The sequence below is a fragment of the Camelus bactrianus genome, chromosome 8 (assembly GCF_048773025.1).
Source record: "Camelus bactrianus isolate YW-2024 breed Bactrian camel chromosome 8, ASM4877302v1, whole genome shotgun sequence".
Classification (NCBI taxonomy): domain Eukaryota; kingdom Metazoa; phylum Chordata; class Mammalia; order Artiodactyla; family Camelidae; genus Camelus; species Camelus bactrianus.
In genome coordinates, this window is record NC_133546.1 from 34,495,464 (window position 1) to 34,522,629 (window position 27,166).

The 27,166-nt window shown below is 36.2% G+C and overlaps 1 protein-coding gene and 1 non-coding gene across 12 annotated transcripts in view; both read left to right on the forward strand.

The window, feature by feature from the left end:
* TRDN (triadin) overlaps positions 1–27,166 on the forward strand; it is a 303,786-nt gene that overhangs the window by 27,162 nt on the left and 249,458 nt on the right. For all 11 annotated transcript variants that reach the window (XM_074368416.1, XM_074368418.1, XM_074368414.1 and 8 more), the window contains exon 2: positions 16,450–16,659. In XM_074368416.1, coding sequence (XP_074224517.1) covers positions 16,450–16,659 — 210 coding nt within the window. The remainder of the gene's footprint in view (positions 1–16,449; positions 16,660–27,166) is intronic.
* Positions 15,178–15,247, forward strand: TRNAD-AUC (transfer RNA aspartic acid (anticodon AUC)). The gene has a single exon. It is a non-coding gene; the product is annotated as a tRNA-Asp (tRNA).

Consider the following 27,166-nt stretch of genomic DNA (forward strand, 5'->3'; position numbering starts at 1 on the left):
TTAGTATACAGGGCTGGCCAAGAAAAGCTATTTAAAGTATAGAATAATCACATTTGAGATGATGAATATTAAATATTTGCATGTAATTTTTAATCATGACCTTAGTACTAAAATTGACCCAATCAGCCCTCCTTTCTGATCCTAAATGCCTTCCCTTCACACACCCAGCCCAGGTGCCCTTCCCAGAGGAGCTCTCCACCATTCTCTCCTTGCTCTTTTCTGGGGAGCTGAAGGCAGTAGCTGAGATTCAGCTGTGTTCCACCTGCAGACCCTCTGTGGGCTCAGGGAAAGGGGTGCCACCATGTCCTCACACGGCAACGAGGCTTCAGACACTGATAATCTGATAAAGCAGCAGATGCAGAACGTGCCCCTGGAACAACAGCCTGGGACTGAGGACACAAAGGACACAGAGGGGTTCCTTCTCTCACATAGCACCCAAGTTTGGAGCATCTGCTCCATAGAAGGTACTGTGAGGCATTCACTATTCTGGTCTGCACACCAATTCACTAACACTCACCTAGGGCCAGGCATTGCTCTGGGCGCCAGAAGTAGATAAATGAAATGAGAAGCGTCAAGGAGCTTACATTCTAGTTGGAGACCCAGAAACAAAAACAGGCAATTGCAATATAATATGATAAGTCTAAGATAAATGTACAAGGAGGGTGGTCTGGAAGCATCCAGGAGGGACACTGGCAACCTGGAGGTTTATATCTAAGGCTTCCTGAAAGAGCCAACCGAGGCCTAAGCTGCCGAGGCCTTGCTCCCATCCCTCATGAAGATAACATACAAACACATTAAAAAGCATGAGGATGTCGGCGGTTTTATTTGTGTAACAATTCAGTTGCATAATATTAAAAGGCTTTTGATGGGCATACTGAGACCATAACCAACCTTCCTAACATTCTTTAATTAAAATGGGGAAATACATTTGTGCTCCAAATAACCACTTTATGAAAAAAATCCTTCGGGACCTAATGCCTGTTTAGAATAAAGAATAGCACCAAATTGCAGCAAAGATTAACAAAAATGGCAATACTGTGCTTTTTGTAATTGGTGGTGAAGGCATTAAAAACATTATGAGTTTTTCATATGAATGAAAATGCATGATTTTTCCCATTATGCATTCTAAACATTGATTGGAGAAATACATTTCTGAATTGTTTACATCTCTTGGCTTTATTATACCAGTAGTTATGAATGAGTTGAACATCAGTTGTATACTTTGCAATGTAAAGTCTCTTCAAAGAAATGAACTTCTAAGCCTCCAGGGCTTACATTCTCAGTCGTATAACCCCAATTAGCATAGACATGAAAAAGCGGTTTAATCTCTGTGCTTCAGAATGCCACGGACAGAGCTGAAAGAATGAATGGATGGAGCTGAAGTAATTTCCCCCTAAGAGAGACATTTTAAGAAGCCATACTTATATGGAAGCTTGTTTATCATTATTATCAACAATATATTAAAGTGGGGAATGTTGGTAATAAAAAGGAGCAAATTGTGCCTAATGCTGTGCTTCTTAATAAACCTCTAAGGTAGTTTTAATCATCTCAGTGCTATAAGTAAATCCTAAAGTACAGTTACTAGTAAAAAGCAAAGCTGGATTCAAACCCAGTACTGTTCCATTGAAACCCTACTCTTATGTCATAGTGTCATATGCCTCCCCTAGGCCTGATTAATGTTTTAAAAATGTTAGCTTAAATTATTTCCTGATTCTAAAACCACTTAACAAATATTTTAAAGTTCCTGCTCTGCTAGTTACTCTCCTCACAGAGCAGGAATTGGCAAAGTTTTTCTATAAAGGGCCAGATAGTAAATATTTTCAATTTGATGGGCCAAATGGGCCAGGTTACAACTACTCCACTCTGCTCCCTTAGCACGAAAGCATAGAAATAGACAAAGCACAATAAAAAAAACAGGGATGTGGTAGTGTCCCAATAGAGTTGAATCCTGAGGAGAGGGTAAGAGGTAAGGTGGACACCTGGGGGAAGTCATTTCAGACTTAGGCTGCAGATTTCTCACATTCACAGAGGAGAGAGGGCACAGTGTGTCCCAGGAATCACTGACATTTGGGGTTGGCTGGAGTATCTAATTGGAAGGGATGAGTGATGGGAGCCAGGGTTGCCTGAGACTCGGTGTGTGCAATTCTTTGTGCTCATGCTTTTTGTCATGGGTGGGGTTAGGTCTGGGTAGATAACAGAGTCTCAAAGGTGGGGGTGACAGTGATGTGATCTGTTGGTTTTGTATCACCTACATAAAAGCTTTTCTATTGCACCTAGGACCTTTGCTATAGATCACACTCCCTTAATGGCACTTAACTGAGCACTGTGGTTTTCCATGAAGAATATCAAGTTTTCATTCTCAGTTGGCCATGGTCATTGTAGGAAGGGAGGGGCAGTCTCTGATTTACATTTGCAGAGACTGACTGGCTTAGGGAGAGGTGAAGTGACAGCTAAGAGGTCCCTTAGTCACCTCTGCTCCAGCTCCCAGTTCACTGCTCTGTCTCCAACCTTTTGCTATTGACCTGTGGCATGTTCTTAATGTCTTTTTAAAGCAATAATCTGACAAGTTCTTTTCTGATTACTCTTTCCTTTCAGAAGAACCAAAGCCATCTTTAAAAGAAGATAAAAAGAATACTTGAGTGCTTTTTAATTTCTCATTTGGGTTTGCAAATCTATTTATGGAAAGTCCACTTAGCAGCTATTCATTCAGTCTTTCATCAGGATCCATTGCAGGGCAAATTGGTTTTGTCCCCTTCACTAATGGCTTGCTTTACAGGTCATAGAATCTGAGGGGGATGTGACTATAGAAGGTGCCATATGAAACATCATAAAATACTGTTTCACAAGAGGTACTACTAGAATAATGTGTTTTAAAAGGACTTTTATTCATAAGGTCTCTGAGAAGTACAAATGAACAATGGAATAAATTAATAAGTGATTTCATGAAAATGTTCTGCTTTGCATAATTAAGACTTAAATTTTATAGATTATTCTCTGTTTAAATCTCATGAGAAACAGTTTTTAGGGCACTAGGAAATGTTGCTATTCTGCTACAAGCATCTCAGCAATATGGTGGAGTCTGTGGATTCAAAAATGGTCATTTTTATGACTAAAGCAGTGTGGTTCTCACAGGCCATGTAGCACTGTTTTTATAATGCAGAGCCATATTCTGGGCTGGGATCATATTCTAGACTTATTTTGCTTGCTTGTTTGTTTTTGGTTTTGTTTTTGCAATTATTAGGCCTTTGTGTTAGAGCATGAGATCTGGTCATTTGGTGACTGAGAATTCCTCAGGATTGAGTGATGAACTGAAAAGCTTAATTTTTAGCACCAAAGATATATCATCTAATAATACTATAAAAAAGTTCAAATCTAATTTTTGACATTTCACATTATGACTTTTAAGTTGTTTGTTAACCCCAAGGAGATCTCTGTGTTTTAAGGGTTAAGAATAGGAGATTTTGTTGAGTAAATTTTCTTAGGATTAATCAATCACTATTATAGCCAGGATTTTATTCTGTTTAATTGGATTCATGCTTTAGGTATTTCTTAATTTTTAGAAGGAATTTCTTTTTCTGGGATGAATTAAGGAAGCAGGTATTCTTTGAAGAAACATTTTTATTGTGCATGTTTTAATATAGCAATCATTACGTTTTTATGACATTATGATTCAGTCACACAAAGGCTATAATCTATAACAAAATTTTCTCTGAAAACATAATATCCATAAATGTTTATTCCTTTGACAAATGTGTGGTCTTTATTTATATTGTAGTTTATAGATTAAGGCATTAAAGGATAAGATTAATTAAATGTTAAATATCTGGTTAAGAGGATCTAATATTTCAATTTAGTAAAAAACGAGTAATTTGGACAAGTCGCAGTGTTAAATGTCTGACCAAATTGCAGTTACTTTGGGTTTTGATATTCTATCATTTCATTAAAATATGTTGATGACATATACCTGTCTAACCTACTATGTTTGCGTGTGTGTGTATTTATGTGTGCGTACGTTTTAAAATACATACACTTACATACATATATTTTATAATTTAATGCTTCTATAACAGAAGGAAAATAATCAAGAGCATTATTACCAGAAGCCATCACTTAAATAATTTCACAGTTTCTTTGGGATAAGAAGAAATCACAAATTTCCTTGACAATTTGATTAATTCAAGGCTTCATTTTTATACAAGTCATTAATGGTAATGCCTTAGAATAAATTAAACTTAATTTCTCAACAGATAATTTTATGATATTGAAAAGAGACCATATGGTATTTGCTGTGGGTTTGATTGTGTCCCCAAAACCTGCCCTCCATTCCAATGTCAAAGTCCTGACTCCCACTACCTCAGAATGTGACCTTATTTGGAGACAGGGTCTTCACAGAAGTAATCAAATTAAAATTAGGTCAATAGTATGTCAATAGCAGTCTAACTAGTATCCATATAGAAAGGGGAAAATTTGGAGATGGACATGCATAAGGGAGAATGCCATGTGAATACGAACGCAGCCATCTATGAGCCAAGGAGTGAGGCCTGGAACGGATTCTCCCTCATGGCCCACAGAAGGAGCCAACCCTGCCAACACTTTGATTTTGGACTTCTGGCTACTGGACTGTGAAGCAATACGTTTCTGTTGTTTAAGTCACTCAATTTATGGTTCTTCATTACGGTAGCCCTAGAAAAGTTATATAGTGTTTAACTTTTTGCCAAAGGATGAAGCAGCCTTTTACAACATTACATTTTGACAAACCTTACTCATGTGATGTCCTTCATTTATTACCCAAGTGCTCTTTATGTGTCACTGTGGCTTCAGTGAAATGACTCAGTTTTTCCCAGGAAATTATATGCATATATATTATATACATATGGATAGACAAATATATATATGATATATGTATCATATATATATATATATATAATCTGGCTTGTGTGATTATCTTTAGTTTCCCTGGGGCAGAGATGCTATATAAGCCTAAAGCAATATAATTATGATAAGTTTTAAAACTAAGATATTAACCATTATGATTTTCTCCTGAAAATTGCCTTAGCAAAAATTTTTTATGATCTGATTCTTTTTACAATCTGTGGAGTCTTTATAGGAGGCACATTTCATCTGCAGTTAAGATGCAGAAAAGAATTGATGCCATCTTTGAAGAACCTCCTCTAATACTGGATCAAAGAGTTTAATATTCATATTTGAATATTTAATGCATTTCCCTTTTGTTATAAAATTTAAAAGGAAAGTGATTTCTTATGCAAGGAAAATGACTCCTAAATTGTTTCCTATTTCTCTTCTCATGTAAGATAGAGACATTGGATGGCAAACATCTCGTAGAGCATAACTTAGAGCTATGTTACTCAAGGGAAAGCTGCTTAGTGTTTTCTAAAAGCGCATGCTATAGGGCAACCACAGTTTTATAAAGCTGATTTTCCTGAATTCGCTATGGCTTGGTAATACTAATGCAGCTGTAATGCTTGAATAAGCTTAGTCAAATAAAGCCTATGAAGATGTTCACTCCATAGAAATCACTGCTCTGAGTGACCTAATGTCAGAAATGTGGGTCTGTCAATAGTAAAATCCTATTCAGGTAAGCTTCTGAAATGATGGGATAGGGAATTGCACTGTGCCACAAAATACTGACAGTCCCACCACCTGGAGCTGACCCTGGATTGACCCTGAGGAAAGGGGCCCCTCCCTCCCAGTTCCGAACACCGATACCAAAGTCAGGTCTATCCGAGTCTATCCGACAGTAAATACCAAGTAAGTTCTTAGAGAACAAACTCCTAATTTTCCATTTATTTCTTACTCCTTGAGGTGCTGAGGATATAATTTTATCACCAGAATACTCAATAAAATGACTACACTTCTGCTCAGTAAAAGCTGAAAGGTTGATGGGTGTGAAGGGGCTGGAAGGAAAAAGTTCAACCCTTCATTATTCTGTTTATCTCTTTGCTTTTAAAAATTGTTTTGTATCAGAACTTTAATTGCCCAGAGAAAGAGTCTTTTATTAGTTGCCAATGAGTGGAATCTTCCTCACACACAATTTAAGATCAATTTTAGGTCTGTTTGGACAGACAGTTTAGAGGATGAGAATGTTAGGGACTAAGCAATACATAATGCTTTGAAAACTTGGATAATGAGTAGATTTCAGAAAACTGGCTATCTTTAACTCCTCTCTTTCAGTTTCCTTTCATATCATGTACAGCTTTATCAGCTGTTTCTAAAACTCTATGAGCTTCTTAGAAGAAAGATTTGTATAAAGTATTACTTGTGTTTACCTAATTGCTTGCATTTTTGAAATTTGGGCACGGATACCTTAATGTTCTTTTCAGAAATGCATAAAGGAGCTTCAAGCTCATTTAGAAGTCCTTTGAAAGGCACAGGAAGCTGCTTTTTTTCCCTCTAGATTAAATGATTTTAAAAAACACACAACAAATGTTCAGGCAACATTTTCTTCATGCAATATGTGTATCTTCTTCATGCGATATGTGGACTCAGTCCAAAAAGTTGAGGGTTTGGGCTAGACTATTCTGATCTGTTCTAAACCTTTCCAATAGCTTAATAAAGTTTTGGGTTCAAGTTAAACAAAATAGAGTAATATCTGTTATAATGGTGCCCAATTCTAAGCTTATATTTTTTATCACAAAAATCCGAAAATGTTTTACTTCATTAGAGATTTAAAATTTCTATGTATCGGCTTTTAATCCAATTACAGCAATAGTATTAACTTTGGAGTGACTATAGAATGTGTCTATTTATATTACTAATAATTAAAGATGTGTGAAAATAAAGGTACTTCGTCATAAGGGTTATTTTAAAAGCCTCTGGGTTCTCAATAGAATGAGTCATGTCCTTAGTTAATGGTTATATATGCTAAAATATCCTTATTCACATGCATGTACATATGAGAATAGTAAATCATTAAATTAGGACTACTTTTCCAACAAAAGGATACAAGTTTTCTTAGAAAACACAGGCTAGCTTTATTTATATTTAAATATATTTTTTAAAAAAGTTTGATTCATGAACCATTGCCTGAAAACTCATCCAGAGAAGTAAACTTGAGAGAAATTTAGGGCTTAGTTCTTGCATTTCCTTAAATTCCCTGAAAATAGTTGATGGCAATGTGAGAAATGCATCCTTTTATAAGCAGAAGCATTACCTGGAGTCCTTATTGTTGCTACCGAGGACATTTGCATGAAAAGAGTGTGAATACTCTAAGGTGAGGGCGGCTATTAACACTCCTCCGATGGAAATAACGTGGAAGCTGTTGTGACACCACACTGGTAACATCATGACTCCCTGTGGGGTGAAAGCAGCAGGAGATGATTAATTCTTAAGGAAGAGTTGATTTCCATGAAAATGTCTAAGAAAAAGGAAGTAAAAAACACCCATTAGAGTCAACAAATCACAGAAAGCTAAGGATGCTGAAGCATTGAATTTAGAAATTTTTTCCAAATCGAAATAGCAGGTCTTTACTCAAGCCTTTTCTATTTCAGTGGGTTGGTAATTCAGTGACAATGGGGCAATTTAGTGGGAGGGCTGCTGGGGCTAGGTAAAGCATTTCAATTATGCATATTTGGCACAGGAAGAATATGTGTCAACCCAAACGTAAAATACTAGAAAGCTAATTCCTCAAAAGAACTGAATATAGTTCATGGATCTTATGTCTGTCCTATTCAAGTCATATTTGGTAGGAACCAGAGTCAGACTTTTCTTTGTCTCAAATTGAATCCACAGAATTTGGGAGATTTTCTGTCGATTCCATCCTCCAACTTCAAATTCAGAAAATCAGACAGGACCTAAAGTAACCTAACCTCTTGCATGACCCTCTCTGGGGTCATGAGGTTAGGTTGGATTGTTCTCCTGAAAGGAATCTGACTGAATCTGTCAAAATCATTGTCATAAAAAATCCCATCATGGGTCTTGCTGATTGATTTCCATCCCTAAACCACCCCTCTATGTGTAGCACACACTGACTGTCTGATCTGGGCTACCTGAGCTTGCACTGCTCGGAAGGGACCATGGCCATGATTTCCTTTATTTTAATATGAAATATACATCTCTATTAAGATAGCGATGCTTATTAAGCCTAAATCTATTCGTATTCTTTTGAGAAATTTTAAAATAATTGCTCAAAATATTTACTATTTTCAATACAAATATTAATAAATAAAACATTATTTAATATTTTAAAATAATCAAACAGAAACACGCATGCTAAGGACTGAATTGTGTCCCTCCAGTCTCACATGTTGAAGCCCTATTCCTCAGTGTGATAGTATTTGGAGATGAGGTCTTTGGGAGGTAATTAGATTTAGATGAGGTCAAGGGGACAGAGCCCACATGGTGGAATTAGTTCCTTTATCCCATGAGACAGTAGAGAGCTAGCTTGTCCTGTCTTTGCCTTGTGAGGACACAATGAGAAGGCAGTGGTCTGCAAGCCAGGAAGAGAGTCTGCACCAGAATCCGACCCTGATCTAAGACTTCCAGCCTCCAAAACTATGAGAAAATAAAATTTTGTTGTTTAAGACACCCAGTCTGTGGTATATTGTGACAGCAGCCCCAAATGACTGTGAAAATGCACCATCACACTTCTGTAAATTCATCCTCAGCCCTTTTATTCTGCAAGTTTATTCTGCCTAATCTGGTTGTAGAAACCTCTCCCAGATGTTGCACCTTTCGGAGATTTAACAACCTTAATAACGTTCAAGATGCTAGTTTTAATTGCCTCATTAGAACGGAGTGTCTTTGCTTAATTATTGACATTATTTAGTAAATATATGCTTTTTTTTTTTTTTTAAGTCGAAGAGATTGCACATCTTTTTCTCTACCCCACTAGTCTTTCCTCCTCTAGGGAAGCCTTAATTATTTTGACCAGCTCAACCTCCCATTTCTTATAAGATGCACCCGAACCAATAGGCTGTTTTTTTAACTTTTTAAAATGTTTATACAACTTTTAAAGGTTACTTTCCATTTACAGTTGTTACAAAATATTGGCTGTGTTTCCCCATGGTACACAGTACATCCCTGAGCCTATCTCACACCCAATAGTTTGTGCCTCCCACACCCCTACCCCTATACCCACCCAAGTCTGTAATCACTAGTTTGCTCTCAGTATCTGTGAGTCTGCTTCTTTTATGTTATATTTACTAGTTTGTTGTATTTTTTATATTCTCATCTAAGTGATACCACACAGTATTTATGCTTCTCTGACTGACTTATTTCACTTAGCATAATGCCCACCAAGTCCATCCATGTTGCTGCAAATGGCAAAGTTTCTGAACAGATATGCTTTCACTTCTCTCAGTAACTGTGTCTCTCATTTCAATACTTTCTTATGTCATAAAAGTGTATTTTGGTTTGTATTTATTTCTCTGGATAGAAGTCCTTGCATATCGCACATCCTTCTAGATGCAGAAAGATTGAAGTTATTTAACAGGACACTTTCCTTGGCTGATTCCCTTAGCAAAACTTAAGAAGTTTTTCACATTTAATCAGTGTTTACTGGGGCCTCACTGTGTACAGAAGTGCCTGGCTAAGAGCTACGAAAAGGTAGATGACTAGCTCCCAATCTGAAGCTTTGCTGAAAACAAAGAACTACATGAAAGTCAGGATAATGTTATCTATGTCACTGTATTAATCAAAAAAAGTTATAGAATCATGGGTAAGAACAGTAGTGTCTGCTTCAAAAGATCAAGGAGTTATCAATGGAGAATTTGGGATTTGAAGAATTTCACTAAGACCATTTTTTTTTCAGTAGAAAAAAAAAAAAAAGAATGCATCAGAAATCCCTGCCTACTTCAGATTGGTAAAGCACAATGCATTTTACCTGTAATGTGTTAAGAGTTCAATACATTTTGTTTCAAACAGTGAATTCTAGTTATATACTCAGCATTGCTTTTCACCTTTAAATTCAGTTTACTCTTTGTAGGAAATCAAGTATTTTGAATAAAAAAGTAACTGCTAAGTTGAAAATGAAAAGTTCAAAAGGTAGGGGGAAGCTAGGCTTACAGAGCTAGTACAAGAAGAGACATTTATTTTTGGCAGTAATGAGCACTGGGAAGTGGGCTGGCAGGTCACAGCGAGGGACTGCTGCCCACGGAGGGAGATCCTGCCTCTCACTCACCCAGAACACAAGCGAAATCTTCCTAGAAAGAGCACTTCAATACTAGACTTTGACCTTGAAAGCCCCAAAAGTCCTCATTTTGCTTAGGACCATGACAACACAGCCCCTCAAAAAATAAGAGTGAAATTTGAGATGTTCTTTCAAAAATGAAAATGATTTTTCACAAAAGAAGCTGGATATTTAGATCATTATGACAGATCCTCTTGACACAAGCAGATGACGGAGAATAATTCTTTACATTCCCAGCAGAAGCAAGAGAATCAGTGAGAAGTCCTGATGGCTGGTCATTAAAGGAGTTTATATATGGTCATATAACTGGAACATCCAGAGAAAAATCTGATTCTCCACACCGCTAGCTGCATGAACCTACACAGTGGTGTCTGGACCCTGGCTCTTTCCATCTTGCAGCAGATTCTTCAGTTGGTGGGCTAGAGGGTCACTGGTAGACACTACCAACTTGGCAACCCCAGCAGAGAGCATCCCCCAGAAGTTCCACAGAAAATGAGGAGGACTCTGATTGTCCCATCCCTTCATAGTCCCAGGCAAGAAGGCATGTTCTGAATGGTCCGGTCTATTCAGGAAGGCCCGTTCCTCTGGCTGGGGGTTAGAGGAGGGTTCGCTTTCTAATCCCAGCCCTGCAAAAAGAAATTCACTTGCTAGAAGAGTGGAGGGAGTGGGTGGGTAGGAAGGAGTGCCAGATAGAGTAAAATATAGGCATGTATCTCTCTACCACCACAGGTAGAATAAGTGGCCAAATCATCCTTTGAAATATCACAGTAATCACATACTCCAAATCTTGGGAGAAATGTGGCAATATAGGGCTTTCATTGAAATTGGCAGGGAATCGGTTTCTGGTTTAAGACAAAAGCAATTTTTACCTTGAAAGAGAGCGAGCAGTTTTTTTTTTTTTTTTAAGTACTTAGAATCTGGATTCTTCTAAAAATAACTCTAGGTTATTTCTTACGGTTTACCAGTATTACATATATATCAATTAGAATATCCAGGATTGTTTTTGTGAATTATTATTGTCATGATTTATCTTGCCTCTCAGAATCGATTTTCATTCAGTTTGTATATACTTGTAGAAAAGCATCATTTGATTGTCACAGATATCTATGTATATGATACACAGACATACTTCATACAGACATACTAAGAATGATAAAATAGGCATCTTAAAAGAAAAATTCTTCATTTTTCAACTTTACTTGCTGAAAGATCTTTTCCGTAGAGTTTCTTTGAAATTCTTACCTATGTGCATGTTTTCTTAAACATGTAAAAATACAGCAAAGGTCATTCTTGTGATTAGGAATTACTTTCTTAATATGATTTTGGAATAACATACATTTTGATAATGTCATTGATATTATATACTCCTCTCTCCTTTGCTTTCTAATTCTTGAAGAAAAAATTTAGTGTTAGAATATTCCACAAATCATATCACATAGTAAAATGCAAGATTCTTAACTTATGCTTTTATGTGATGAGGATGCAGTAGTTTACTTATACCATTCGAGAATGTAGTTGTCGTCCTTGAGCATCCTGGAAGAAATTGTGTTGCTAGTGTCCAATAGGAATAATATTGGGCAAGTGTATCTGGCAGTTTCCTCATCTGATTAGTAAGGCATGATGAGGTTAAGTGAATTCTTTCAGGAAGCTTATGATTTATTTTTTGATGCATAACCTGATGGGAAGCTAGTCTTTAGAACCACTGCATGAGCAGCCTCTAATTTTACTTCATAAGCCAGTCACTTGGCCTTTCAGCCAGATTCCACTTCTTTTGAAGCTGATTCTGGCTATCTGGCAATGAAGATAATTTGTGTGAAATCAAAAGGAAAGGAATTAAAAGGTAGGCATGGAAAATACTGTCACATATCCTTGCTGCTCTGCTCCAATTCTGAGACGCCAACTTTCAAGAAGCATCACCCATGTCAAATTGCTCAGTAATATTTACCTCTCATTTTTTCCACCATATCAATAACTAGCTCTTGTCATCTTCAAAGTGCTTCTCAAACATTAAATAATCTCAGATTACACACTCTGTTCTTTGCATTTATCTTAACCAGCTGTCACGGAAGGCAATTTATTTTCCCTTAATTTTATTCCTCTTGGCTGTGTGTGGCTTCTGCAAGTAAATTTCAATGGAATTTGAAAGGTACAGCTTAGTGTGTTTCCATAACAAAGGCAACACATCATTTTCCTTAAGCAGGATAACCTTCAGATTACTTTCAAATTGCTTATGTTTTTGCAGTTAGATACTCAGAATATATTTTCATCATCTTTGAGTCTTGATTAATTCTTAAGAGTGACTTTCAAGGATGTAAAGATGAAAAGATAGAAACAATTTTTTAAATCATTCAGTTTTAACTTTATCATTTTCATCTATTTAAACTATTGTACCATAATTGTTCTGGCAGGACTGTAAGGTGAAATAAATTTTGGAATTTATATTAATACCAGTTCTTTAAAAAACTGAGGCATATTGTAATTCTAAACTTGTGTAACTTTCTGAATCTATATAGTGTCTTATTTTTCTGATAAAAAAGGAAAAAAAATGACATTCTTGTGCCTTTAAATCTTTTCTATTTTTTAAAAATGTGACTATGATTCAATTCATTTTGTATCAAATCTCAGTAAGTTTATTCATTCAGTTTCAAGATACCAAGCAGGTGTGTATGATACTGTCTGCAGAGATGCTCTCTAACACACAGTTCACTGAAGTGAATCTGAAGAGCAAAAGCAATTCTTCCCGAGTTCTCCATAGAGCCGTACTAGGAAGCCTTCCAGAGGTTAAGAACTGGAGATTAGCAATGTATCAGCTTTCACGTGGGCCTCTCCTAAACACTTACAATTCACTGACTCTCCTGCAAATCATAATTCCAAAGATTTGATTCACTTGTAGCCCCACTTGGGTCTTAAATCGTATTTCAAAGCATTCCTATCTTTCTTCCATGTTCAAAACTGCCATTAGAAGTGATGGGAATTTGGCACCAGAATCAACGAGAGGATACAACATGAGTTCTTTCTAATTTTTCCTTCTTTGAGCACTATCTCAAGTACAATCTGTGAAATCTGTTTTTTAAAGGAATTTTTCCGTCTTGGTATCAGTTCAACTAAATTGAGTTCATGAACTTGGGATATGTATGCACATAGTTTTTCAGAAAAGAAAAGAGATTCATTGTCAAATTCTAGCTAAAGTTGTTTTAAAATCTTAATTAAATAATTTTACCTGTGATGTTCCTCGTCAGTTTTTTACTCTTAAAAATATGTGCCTAGATTTTTGCCATTGTCATCTGAAACACAGTTGTACTAGGGTGTTTGGTTATTATTAGTACTTACTAATATGTACATGTGAATGAATTTGATTTTATTTTCCCTAATCAGTCTATTTATTTTATGTTATTTATTTTATTTTTAACAGAGGAGGAAAATACCATTTTATGGGAAAAGAAACAAAAAGAGTGAAACTTTATTAACTAGAGTACTTAATTTTGCATGTATTATTTTTATTCCTTCTGCCAACAACTCAAAATTGACTTATAAACTGGGTTTCTAAACTAAGTACCCTGTGTATACATCTTTTGAAGGTTCAACCTTTATTTTTCTATGTTACAAAATTCAGTTACACTGATAACACTTGTACTACAACAAAATAAGTTTATTTGTTACAGATCATCTCTCAATATTGTTAATGGGGCAAACCAGCCTCCATTAATATGAGTAAACTACAGTATGTCCCTCTTTTCCTGTATTACAAGAAATAAATTAATTGACTAGGAAAGACACTGAGGGAGTCACAGCATCCTTTTTTGGTTCCCTGCAAATGTCTTAGCCTAATGTATATGCTTATTAAGTGGAAACAAATGCCTGCATTTATTGAGAAGTCACTCCCTCAAATTTTGTTTCTAAGCCTTTCCTTATAATGATGGTAGGGTTGTAGTCCCAGCTGTGGAAGTGGGGTAAAAGTAATGTTGATGGTTATGATGACTATTATGAGGATTATTCTAAGAATAACTACAATTAGCCTTTTCATTTACGTGAAATTTTTTTGTAAAAAGTGTCAAAAGAAGTTTGAAAATTGGAGTCTTTTTTTTTTAATTTGGAAATATAATTTAGAAGTAGATAGTAAAATTGAAAATATTTACATATGTATGTTAGAATATGATTAATCAAAAATTTCTATCTTGATGTGTGATTCTTTATTTATTATAGACAATGTAGCTCATATTTAAAAAACATGAAATATGTTGTTAAGCTATGATTTTGGCAAAAATATTTGGATTGTTAGGGATATTTTTTTCTCTTTAGTATTCAGTTATTTGCTACACATCTGTATAATTTCTGGTTGGTCTTCAGTTGTTCTTAATTGTAACATGATGTATTTGCTTCAGATGACCTCTGAGTTTCCTCTAGAGAGAACTTTCTATGGGCCAAGGGTTGTCGATATAATCATATATGCCTGCTCTCCATTGAGGGGGGCTTTCTAGCCATGCAAAGGCAGCAACTTTACAGGAGAAAAATGAAAGAGCTACAAACATTTTAAATGTTCACTTTGTACGTAAAAATACCATAACAAGAAAAAGTACACAGTTAAAGGAAAACATTGCAGCGTAAGGTCAGATAAAGTGGTGCTATTCTGTGTGTGTGTGCTTATTCATAAACACGCACGCATATATATAAGTATATACACATGTAAACTCATGTATATATGTACATACACATATACATATATAAGATACATACATATAGATTATGCATATATGCATATGTGTACACAATTTTATGAACCATGAAAAAGAGGTTTACAGAAAAATGAATGAAAAATTTCACAGGATAAGAAATATACATGAAAAATTAACACAAAAAAGCTGATCTCTGGTAATCAAAGAATTGCAAATGAAGTAGAATTTTCCTCCTATGTGACTGCACATATTTTGAACACTGGCAATACCCAGGATTGTCAAGGATAAGGAAAGAGAATGCTGGCATAGACAATTTTTAAAAATAGACTAATTTTCAAACAAATACATGGAGCGGGAGGATATAGCTTAGTGGTAGAGCACATGCTTATCGTGCACGAGGTCCTGGGTTCAATCCCCAGTAGCTCCATTAAAAAAATTAATTAATCAATTAAATAAATAAACCTAATTACCTCCCCCCCAAAAGAAACATGCAGACAAATATATACATATATTCTCAAAAGATCCAGAAATGATTATATTATTTGTCCCAGAAATTCTATATTTAGGAAATTCTCCTAATGGAAAAAATCATTAATGTGTGCTGAGAAACCTTCTGCCATGTCCCAGGGTAGAAAGCTGTTTGCCTAAATTATGCATAGCCACGGAATGACTTGTCATGCAGCCACTTAAGTGGTATTTTATGGAATACGTATGGCAAAAAAAAGTTTATTATATATTGCCTAGTAAAAAGACAGAACGGATAATGTGATCATGACTTGTCAGAAACAAATAAATCATATTTATATATTTATATTGCATGTCCAGAAAAGTAGGTATAAATGTAACAATATGTCCACAGTTGTTTTGGGGTGGTGAGATTACAAATAAGTATCTATTGTAAATCAGCTGTAGTTCAATTAAGAAAAACAAACAATTATCTATTTATTTTGCTAATTTAAAATATTTTTTTGAGTTTTCACTCATGAATATACAGACTTTTGAAAGCAGAAATAAAAAAGTTTCTGGGTATAATGAGATTTTTCCAACATTAATCTCTTTGATCTTCTGGGCCCCTTTCACAAATAAAAATGAATGGCCTCAATAGAGGGTCAACTATGCTGTTAAACCAGGATATCCAAGAGGAATTTCATCCATTTGAACTATTTTATCACTGATTTTGTTTCTCTCCCAGAGGAGATATTTTCGCTTCCATTTAGAACTGACGTAAGAGCCTAAATAAAAGAAAGAGGTGCTAAAAAGCAACTTGACCAAAAAAGCCATTGCCCTTGATGGTAGTGGATATAGAAGGTGGTAAGGAAGATGTAAAAATGATTGAAGGGGATGACAAAGTTTGTGGCCTGGATGGCAGTATTTATGGAACTTGGGAGAGGAAGAATGCTGATTACGAGGGCCTGTGGGTATCAGGATGGAGGGTAAACACTGAGGAAGTGAAAATGTGGTAGTGGGTGGGGAGGTATATGCCACTGAAGAGGTGTATTCTGCTATAGAAAATGCTGTCAACAAGCTACGTACACTTATATAGTCTGGGTTTTGTGTTTTTCTTTTTTTGTCATCAATGTTTGATGTGAAATTCTAAATTGTAATTCTCCTTTCTCCATGTTTGATTAGGAAATGCATCTACTACCACAACTGTGATAGACAGCAAAAATGGATCTGTGCCCAAATCCCCTGGAAAAGTGCTGAAGAGGACAGTCACTGAAGACATAGTGACGACATTCAGCTCCCCAGCAGCCTGGCTTCTGGTCATTGCTCTGATCATCACATGGTCGGCTGTGGCTGTTGTTATGTTTGACTTAGTGGATTACAAAAACTTGTCAGGTAAGATCCATGATATTTGATTTTAAATGAAAAGAAACGATATTCCCCTCGGTTCTGGCTTTGTTTCTCGCCCTGCAAATAAGCAAAGCATCCTGCAAACATGCTCGAGGGTCACTACTGAAGTCCAGCTTCCACCTTCATCTTTCCCACCCTTCTTTGCTTGTCATCCTTGTTGAATTCGATTGCAACCGATTTCCTTATTTGAAGAGACGAACAAAAGCTGAATGTTATAGTTTCATGAAGATAATGATTCCAAAGCTTGGTGGATACTTGGTTTGGGAATAGGGACTTTATCAACCATTAATAAAGAATAATTTGTAGGTTTTACATTTGGCAGTATAAAACCAAACCAAACCAAACCAAGTGAAATACTCCTGGACAAATGGAAAGTTGTGTTAAGTATTTTTAAGTCCCTCTACCATCTGGCTCCAAAATTCCTTCCCATTCTTGTTGCCCTTCCATTAAAACATCCTATTTTGAATTCCTGAAAATAAGGGGTGTTAAAAAGATTTTCCAAGAATTGTAATAAGATACTACATCTTAAGTAGCCATGTTTTTCTTATGGATTTTGAGTAAAATAGGAGTAACATCAGTGAGGAAATTTAGATTTTCATTATGGCCTATTTAATCTTTCAGTATGTCATTCATCTCTTTGTTCAAGGTCTTTTTGTATTTTTAAAATTATATTTGTCTATTTCCACATCTGACATGCTCTACTGACTGTGAGTTCCTCGAAGTAAAGAATCAGTCAGGTGCTCAATAACTATTAAATTAATAGATGAATGAGTTTATACTTATGACTTTGTATCACAAGCAAAAACATTTTATTAACCTCTTAATGTGCTCCATAGTTGCAGTGCACACCCACCCCTCGATTCCCTTGTTCCTTCTTCAGTAGGAGCAGAATCAGTAGGACCCAGAAATGATAAATACTGTGAGTTGCATTCTCTATCCTGAAGGATCCTCTATTCTCATTATGCCATTTTACTCCTTCAACAATTACTCATCAAGTATCTACTATATGTGCCAGGAAATGGCTGTGTTAAAAGAAATGCAAGTATAGATAGCCCAATGTCATAAAACTGTATAATTTGGGTTTATTGACATGGAGATGTGATTGAGATGACTCTGCCCTGTGTACCGTTGCTAGCTGGCTAGCTGGGCTGAAGTGAGCATCACCTAACAGGTAGAGATAAGTCCCATGATGTCATTCAAAGCAAAAGGGCTATTTATCCAGAACCTTAAACCTCTGCTTTAAATAGGCAATAGTTTTGGTTTATTGTGTAATGCAGGCTCTTAAAACACAATTGAAATGCCTATAATATAAAATATGACTCCAAACTTTAAGTGAAAAGCAGTTGATTGCATTACTCTAGGGGATTTCATTTCCCTTGAGCCTGTGTTGACTCTGACATTTCATCTGTTCTTTTCTTTTTTAGAACTTCATTCATTTAGATTTTAGAACCAAATATGGTCATAAAATATAGTTCTTCGATATTTACAGTAAATATATTTTAAGAATTGCAAGTAAATCTAATATTTGTATAGTTAATAATTTAATAAGTGCACTACAGAAATTACTGTTGAATGTGTTCTTGATTATTTTATAAAATGAGCCGCTACCTATAATTAGACTTTCAGACTAGATTACTTAAATGTGAGACACACAATCCACGGTAGAACTACCTTGGACCACTGGAATTAGGTGCTATGGATAATGCTTACATGACTGGCATTTTGTCTGATAAGGAAAAACATAACCTCTGTGTTACTACTACTTCATTTCTTTCAAGAAGTGCTTGTCAAGTCCATCTTCTTTGTCAAGACCTCTCCTCCAGTTCTCTATTTTTATTAATGAACTCACCATCTATCCATTCCCTGCAAAGAGAAACCTGCAAGTCATCTTTTAAATCTGCTGGGCACCTGATCAGTTACCATACTCTGCCAGCCAACCCACAATATGTCTCATAAATTTTCTTTTATTACCACGATCTCCATTACTACACTTCAGACCTTCATTCTCTTTTGAGGAGACTAATGCAGTTTCTTCTTGTCTCTCTCATTCAGTCTCTCCTCTTTAACAGTGCTCCCAGGGTATCTTCTTAAAACACAAATTTCATTGGTTATTTTTGCCAAGTACAAATTCCTTGGCACATAATTCAAATCCCCAGCTTTGTTCTTTATTTTCATCTTGTAGTTCAGCTCATGCAGCCCATTTTCCAGCCACACTTCCTCCTGCTCCTCCCTGTTTTCTTTCCCTAGGAAAATATATACTCTCATTCCTCCCTGTCTCGGCTCATTCTGCCCTTCCCCCACCCTCCTGTCCAGTATAGCATGAAGTATAGTAAAGCAGTAAAGAACATGAACACTGGTGCTGGATTTCCATGCTATTAAATGCAGATCTTACCACTTTCTAGCTGTTGTGATACCGGGAAATTCACGTAGCCTCTCTTTGCTTCAGTTTCATATCTATACAGTGGGGATAATAATATTACCTTTGTAATAAGATTGTTAAGAGAATTATATAAGTGAATATGTTTGAAGTATTTAGAACAGAACTGTATAAATTTTAATATCACTAGTAAGAGATGCATTCCTCAATTTTCTTGGGTGAATTCATCCCTTTTTTTGTGAAACATGCCTAGACTTCCTAAGAAAAATTCACTGTGCCATTCTTCATTCCCTTAGTGTCTTCTGGGCACTTGTGTTATCAGCAGTTAACACATTATATTATAAGTATCTGTTTACTTGTCCATCTCGCTCAAAAATATGAATTTTTTCAAGAAAGAAATTCTAGTATTCATCTGTCCTTTATTTCACCTGTCCTTAATTTCTTACTAAGTATAATGTCCAAACACTTTTCATACAATACTACGGTCTATCTGTCTGAGTTTGATCAGTGTAGAGTGACCATGAGTGATGGAAGACAGGGACTTTATTTCATATGGCTTATCCGCCCAAGGGAGCTGATTAAGCAGTCTAGGTGAGGCTATTGTCATTTCTCTGGCACAGGGTCAGCAGTCAGCACAGTCGAAGTTGGTGTAGAGTAGAAAAAATATCTTTCTCCTCTTTCTTTCTAAATTCTTGGCTGGGGCCTCTCTAACAAAAGACAAATTAATGTGAGAAAAGCATTTGGATTTATTTAGTATAAGTTTTATGTGACACAGGAGCACTCATAAGGAAATGAAGACCTTAAGAAGCGGTTAAACCTGACTATTTAATGCTAGGTTTGATGAAAAGTGGGAAGTGGTGAAAAAATGTGACAGGATGAAAAAAAAAAGGTCTGAGCTAAGTGTAGTAAATTGGGGGACAGAGTAAGCCCTGTTCATTCAGAGTCCTCTGGGCATTTGGAGATGAGAACATTTCTTTCCTCCAGGCATAGGGAGGGCTCCTGACCTGCTTCAAGGGAAGGTCCGAAAGTTCTTCTTGCACCTGCTATTTCTCTGGTTCTTTCAATTGAAAATATTCAAGGTGCCATATTTTGAGGTAGCATGTCCTGAACCCCATCACTGAAAAGGGCAGATGGAAACAGAACAGAGGTGACTGAGGACAAACTGGAACCCTCATTTGACTCTCACCACCTCAAATTACATAGGTGTGGATGAGCTTGCAGGATAAGCGGGTGCCTTCTACCTCGGGAGCACAAACACATGGGACCAGGGTTTGGAGATGCTGAAGGAGGAGGCAGAGTGGGAACTGGCAGAGATGCTGCCAGCTGCTGTCACAGGTCAAGGTCAGCCAGCCTATCTGTGAGAATGTGCCTGAGAGGTGACAGCACCTGCCCTTCACCAACTTTCAGAGAATAAACAACGGCTGTTCTTTTTTTTTTTTTTTTTGCCTTCCAAAGCTTGTGCACATTTCTCTTGTACCCAACTGTTAACCTGAACCATACATGTAAGGGAATTCTGGGAAATGTAGTTCCAGTTTAGCGATTTGACAGCACACAGAGCCACCCCATAGGGTGACCATATAATTTATCATCCAAAACAGGACACTTGTGAGAGTGAAATGGAGAGCTAATAATAGTTACTTCAGGACAACAGGCACAAACCAAGGCATCTGATTACTCGGATATTATCCACCCTGCCTTAGTTTTCTCCTGGAAGATGAATGTCTTCAGAAAATCCAAGCTGGGGTCGAGGGGAAGTCACTGTTGCTTTCTTAGTAACTGAGTTTAGGGGGACACAAAGGCTGCTAGCAGCCTTGCCCCCAAGCTTCCACAGTCAGCCAGGAAGTACTTCCAGAAAGCAGAGGGGTGCCCTGACAATTTAATAACTCTTTCAGGATCAGAATTCGTGGTCTTTGGTTGGCATTCCCTACAAACTTCTTTGCCTTATTTACAAAGAGGCAACTTTCTCTCCAAACAATAAATGCAAACAAATAGAATTTCTGAAGAAATGGCTACAAACTTAGGCATTAGTGGGTGTTAAGGATTTTCCCCTAGGTCAGAATGTACAGGTACAAACTGTAGTAATTTGTGGCTTTTCTTATGTTAAGAACAAGAGTCATAACTGTTTAGCACCCTCATCCATAAGAAGGAAAAATCATTGTATGGCTGTCCCAGGGGGTCTGAAAATAGATTTGGTAACTTTTGCAGGCATTTCACAAAATATACTTATTTCAAAACAATTTTGTAGGAATTAAAAAAGATAATCTATGCAAAACAAACCTGCTTGGCACATAGGAGGCACTCATTAAATGTAACTTGAATTTGAATCTTATTACCAGGAAGTAAGATCAGTAATCTGAGAAGAGAGCCAGCAAGGACATGATGGTAGGAAGCATCAATTTCTTATGAAAGTCTTGCAGACATCTCCTGATGCGCCTTTTAAATAGATTTTCTAATGAGGTGTGCCATTTATCTACTGCTCTTGAAAATTAATTTCCCTGATTTTTTTTCCCTTGGCACTTAGCCCAGTTAAGCAGGTGCACTGTTTGTCAGGCCCTGAGTTTAGAGGAGTAAAGTGATTCAGGGAATACCCAAAGTCAATCAGAAAATATAAATTTAACATTTGATAGTTATATATATATGTGTGTGTGTAGAGCTGTCTGTATGACTGCATATATATGTATATGTTATTACTATTTCAGGAGACTTGGAAGACTGAGACGCTAAATGCAACATTTTGGACTTTATCAGTTTTCATGCGTACTGAGTTTTCAAGAATAGTTGACATTTTGTGTGCTTCTTATGCTGATTCAAGTCTTATCTCAAATCCCACATTTTCTGTTCAATGTCCCAGACCTATTCGGTCCTCTTGGCCACTACATTTAAAGGATGCATTTCATTACTTGACTCCAGTCTACTTATAAATACCTCAAGGAAGCAGAAGTTTTTATAGTCCAATGAGTCCCAGATCTTGATCAAAGTTTGTTGATTCATCATGAAATGAGGAAAAAGGTAAAGAAAAATGTACTCACTTTTGAGGGGAGAGTGTAGCTGAAGTAACACGTAGGAGGTCCTGGGTTCAATCCCTAGTGCCTCCTTTAAAAATAAATAAATAAATAAACCTAATTACTTCCCCCCACCAAAAAAAAAAAAAAAAAAAAAAAGAGGAAAAACAAAAATGTATTCACTTTAAAGAGGTGTCTTTAGTTCTACTGATCCCACAGTTTTGGTCTCAAAATTCTCTTTGAAATGATGGTACTGACAGGGATTCTTTCTGTCATAGTTTTTAAATGACATTTTTTTTACAAAATAAAAAGTTGGCTGTTCGATAATGAGCCCCAGGTTTTTGCTGGTGGTGGATTTCAAGGTCAAAAATTCCCAAAGTTTGATGCCAATGCTCTTTACCACTCACTTAAACCTTAGCAAATGAGACTTTATATTTATGAATGTGTCTAGATGGATACAATTAAGACCATACTGTATGTTAGCAGCCCACTTTCTGATGGCCCAGCTACGACACCTCTTTTAGTGCTGCGCTTAAATTCAGTTCCTTAGAGGAACCTTTCTGAACTTTCAACGTAAAGCAAGTCACTCTATCATAGTTCCGCATTATATTATTTACTCTTTACTCATAGGACTTACACGTTGTATATATTTAATCTGGTATGGTTATTGATTTAATCCCTCTGTTCTCCACTGATCTGTTACGTTTCTAAGGAAAATGGCTTTGTTTATTTTTTTTTACTTGATTTTTTCAGTGGTTAGGAGTGTTTATTTAGCACTGTGAGCGCACTTGAATGAATGTTGAAGTGAAAGGATGAATAAATAAGTAAAAAAACAAAGGAAGAGGTGGTGATGTATCTTAAACTCTGAATGCTAAGTAATGAACATAGTATTTCTTTATAGTTTGCAATGATTTTGATAGTGTTAGGTTTCACTTTTTAAATCTCTGTTTCCCTGATTGGATTTTAAGCATCCCAAAGGTAAGGACTGTGTTATTTATCTCAGTATTCTTGTTAACCTACTTACTGTCTGACACATGTTGTTAAATACAATTTGTATGATCTTAACAGAAGTTATTTGCTAAGCACATATAGCAAGCAAATAAGCAAAAAAATATAACAATAATAACAAAAGAACACATGGACTTGGAGACCAGAATAAGTAGCTGAATGCAGGCTCTGGGAGCTAGAGTACTGAGTTAGAGTTCTGACTTCTGTGTAAGCTTGGGAAAATTACTCCTCTGTGCCTGCTTCATTCTCTGAAGGGAATACTAGTGTCTGCTTCATATGGTTCTGTGAGCAGTGGATGTTAATATACATGAAATACTTGTAATTTTGAATGGCAAATAGTAATTGTTAGATTAAATTGTAGTTAGTATTATTTTAATTTTTTCTTCATGACTTTAGCATATTTCAATGTTTCAAAAAGATGAATAGGCATATTTCAAAAAGATGAATTGACTACATGATTTCCAATTTTAAATATCACTTAAATATACATAGATTCTACCAATTATACAATAGAAATCCAATGATTAAATTATTCTTTTTTTTTTTTTTAACATTGAGGAGATGTTCTAGCCATTTTGAAATGGTTTGTTATTCTTTTATGATACAGTAAGCACAAAATTCATGGCCCTGCATGCTACATTTTAATATGGTGAAAAGAACTTCAAAATTATGTCTTCCACTAACACTGAGCAATAGAATAGCTAAAAAGAATATATAATACAGTCAAGAGTTTCCAAAACCAAATCTTGAGTTGATGAAATGCACGGTTATTAAATAATTAGTCAGGATATGCTAATTATTATATTAACCCCAAAATTAATCTCTCTCTTCTCCACTGGCCTGCTAAGTTTGTAACATAATGATCCAAGTAAGTCATCTAATTGGAGTACTGTTATATTTTGACTGTTCTCAAAAAGTAACAGTTGAGAAACACCAAAGGACAACTTAGAGATATATCTTGAAACAATTAAATATTGAAATAATCAGACCATTTTAACTAAAGATGCTTGTGTTCAGTTTCATTAGGGTTCCATACAAGAACACATCTCTAAAATACTGACGTTAGTTAATAGATAAAGATGAGTATGGGAAATTTTCAGCTGAGAAAATGTTAAAAATCAGAAGGAAAATGCCCATGCCTCAGATGTTGCATGGCAAGGATTGGAGCTACACTGTGACTATTCACATGTAGATTAGAAAAGTGATAGTCATTTCCTTGTGCAGTCGATAAAACAACTAGCTCACTGAAACTGCTTTTAAATCAGGATCCTAGTTTTTTCTTTGGTTTAAACACATCTAAATAGCTAACATCTGCAAGTATTTTCATTTTTCAAAGTTGGAATTCAAATGGGTTTTATCTTTTAGAGTCTGATGTACGTCAAGAGCTTTGTGTTCACTCTGGAGAAGCCTGATAATTGTCATCTAATATGGGTAGCATCCAGAGATCTGAGGGAGGAGAGAGAGGAAGAGGATGATGAGAGAAATGGAGAGAGGAAGGGAGGGAAAGGGAAAATGACAGTGGTTTGGGAGTATGTGTTTATCTGGAATGTTAAATGAGAAACTGAGGCATATTCAGAATTTTAAGAATATGAGCAAAAATTAATTTGTATTGGGCAGCACCAAACCCAAAGAGGTCAGAAACACTCCACTGGCAGGAGCCGGGGAAAGACTTTTATAGAGAAGAGGTGGAAACAAAGCAAGGAAATAATTTGATTGGTTACAGCCTGAGGGTTTGCCTTACGTGGGAAAGGCTTAGTTGGCTCTTAGTGACTGGTTGTGCGTAGGTCTGATTTCTTAACCTTGAGACCCTTAAAGGCTTAGATTTTGTTTGCTTACAAAGGCTACTAAGGCGTTAAAACCACCTCAGTGTAATGGTTTCCATGTTTAATTAATTTCAATGGAAAGTACAAGTATTGCTTCAGGAAGATCTTGCCCTCTAAAGGGGCTTCTTATTACTCTTAAAGAAATGTGTGTGTCTGGGTGTGTATGAGAGGAAAGAGCCTCAGGAAGGTATGTTTTCAATGTTGCTACATTTAAATGTTGCTGGATTTAAATGGCATCTCTTTCGTGTATCTTCACAATCTCCCTTCTATTCCCTCCTTCCTTTCTAGCTATGTTTATGTGTTTTCTAACTTGGAAAAACCAACAAACTTCCCTCACCTCCCTATATCCCTGCTTAGCTACAAGCCTTTCTGTTTCTGTCCCTCTAGCCAAGCGCCTCAACTAAGAGATGATCTGACACTGTGATTCTGCTGAAATGTCTCAAATACACGCTTAACTTCTTAATGAAAAATTGAACAAATGAACAAAAGATCAAATCGCGTATTTAACATTTTCATCTTGGTTAAACCTTGCAGCACTAGAATTGTTGACTGGCACTTCCTTATTAAAACCCTATCGTCTTATGACTTTCATAACTCTTTTTTTGCACCATTAGCTTCTTGCCCCTGTTAGACAGTATCACCTTATTTCATTGCTTCAGCTGCGATGACTTTGTGTTGCCCATACAAGTGATGAGTAAGCTGCCATCATATTTAGCCTGCTTATCTTTAATATATAGCTCTGAATCTAATAACAAGATTACCCTTCTCTAAAATGGCTAGATAGTTAGATTTAAAGGCTAAGAGCAGTGACACGGTTCTTAACAATTAAAGTGTGTAAGATAAGTTTTAAGAAAACGCATTCCTCCCACCATGAGATTCAGTAAGCTATTTTTATTGTGAAAAAAAAATCAGCTCATCAGCATTTTTATTTTCCCCTTAATTGACCTACTTGCCCAGAATTTTGCTTATAACTGACCTTCACACATAATGACTTCCCAGTCCACATCTTTAACCCTAATCCCTCTCCAGTTTTTCTAATTGCACGGAGATAGATGTTCAGTTGGAGTATCAAACTCAAAATTCCTAACTGAGTAACGGAACTGGTTCTATTTCTTTCCAGGCCTGCCTCCTGGATTCCAAATCTAGTTTATTTTCCAATTTCTTAAGTCAGAAACATAGGATTCCTTACAAGCTTATTTTAACTCTTTCCCCACTACCCATGAACATATAGTGATCAGAAAGGACTCATTAGACTTTGTAAACATCTCCTGATTCTGTTCTGTACTCTGCCTTGTCTCCAGAACACCTGTCTTGGTTTCCCCCTCAATTGTTGTAGTAGCCATATATTTTTTTCTTTGCTTCTAGTCTTGCCTCTGCCTCCTTTCTCATTCTGAGGCCAGATCACCACAAATTGTAAATCTTATTTTATTATTTCTATGTTTAAATGTTTAGATGTTTTCCTTCAAATATAAATATGTATATGAAGTAAATGTATGAAATAATGAAAAGATAAACCAAAATTAACAAAATTAGGTAGCTTTCAAAAGAAGAGCATAGTATAGCAACAGAACTTTTCTAAATGTGTGCTCTTAAAGGGTTTTGACTTATGGAACTTGTAAATTTTTTTTATAATTAAAAACATTTTAAATAAATAAAAGTCATCACTAAAAATTGAAAACACACTGAAGCAAATGAACCTAACTCCATATCAAGTTATTTGTATAGCCAGAGATAATAATTCCTTCAAATAACTTTAAAATATCCAATTCTGACTGTCCTTACTTTGGGCATTTTTTGAGCTTCGGGCAAGAAAATATCAGACCAGTGATTATAGAACAGACATGCATACTGAAGTACTTACGGATCTGGGATTAAGAATTTAAGTCTATATGATTTGCTTTCAAATATTTAGCAAATTAGAGAAAAAGAAAAGATAAATGTGGATAAAGGAGAAGTAGAAACAAGGTTGGTAAAACGTTGATAATATTGGAGCTAGGTGTGGTGGATTTGTATTGTATCCCCTCTGCTAAAATAGAATTCTGCATTTTCCAGAATTCCCTCCTCTGAGTAGTTGTGGGTTTGTGTGAGCCAGCAGAATCACTGTGTGTGACATTTGCAAGCCAGAGGCACGCAGGACCAAGAAGATCGTTGCAGGGAAGTAGGCGCAGGTGGGCACACCTGTTGTCACTGATCCCTTGGCTCACCTTGGGGGCATGGGACAGCAGCTGCTCCTGCAGCAACGCCAGCTCCTGCCAGGCCTCCTTTGGCTTCTGCCACTCCTG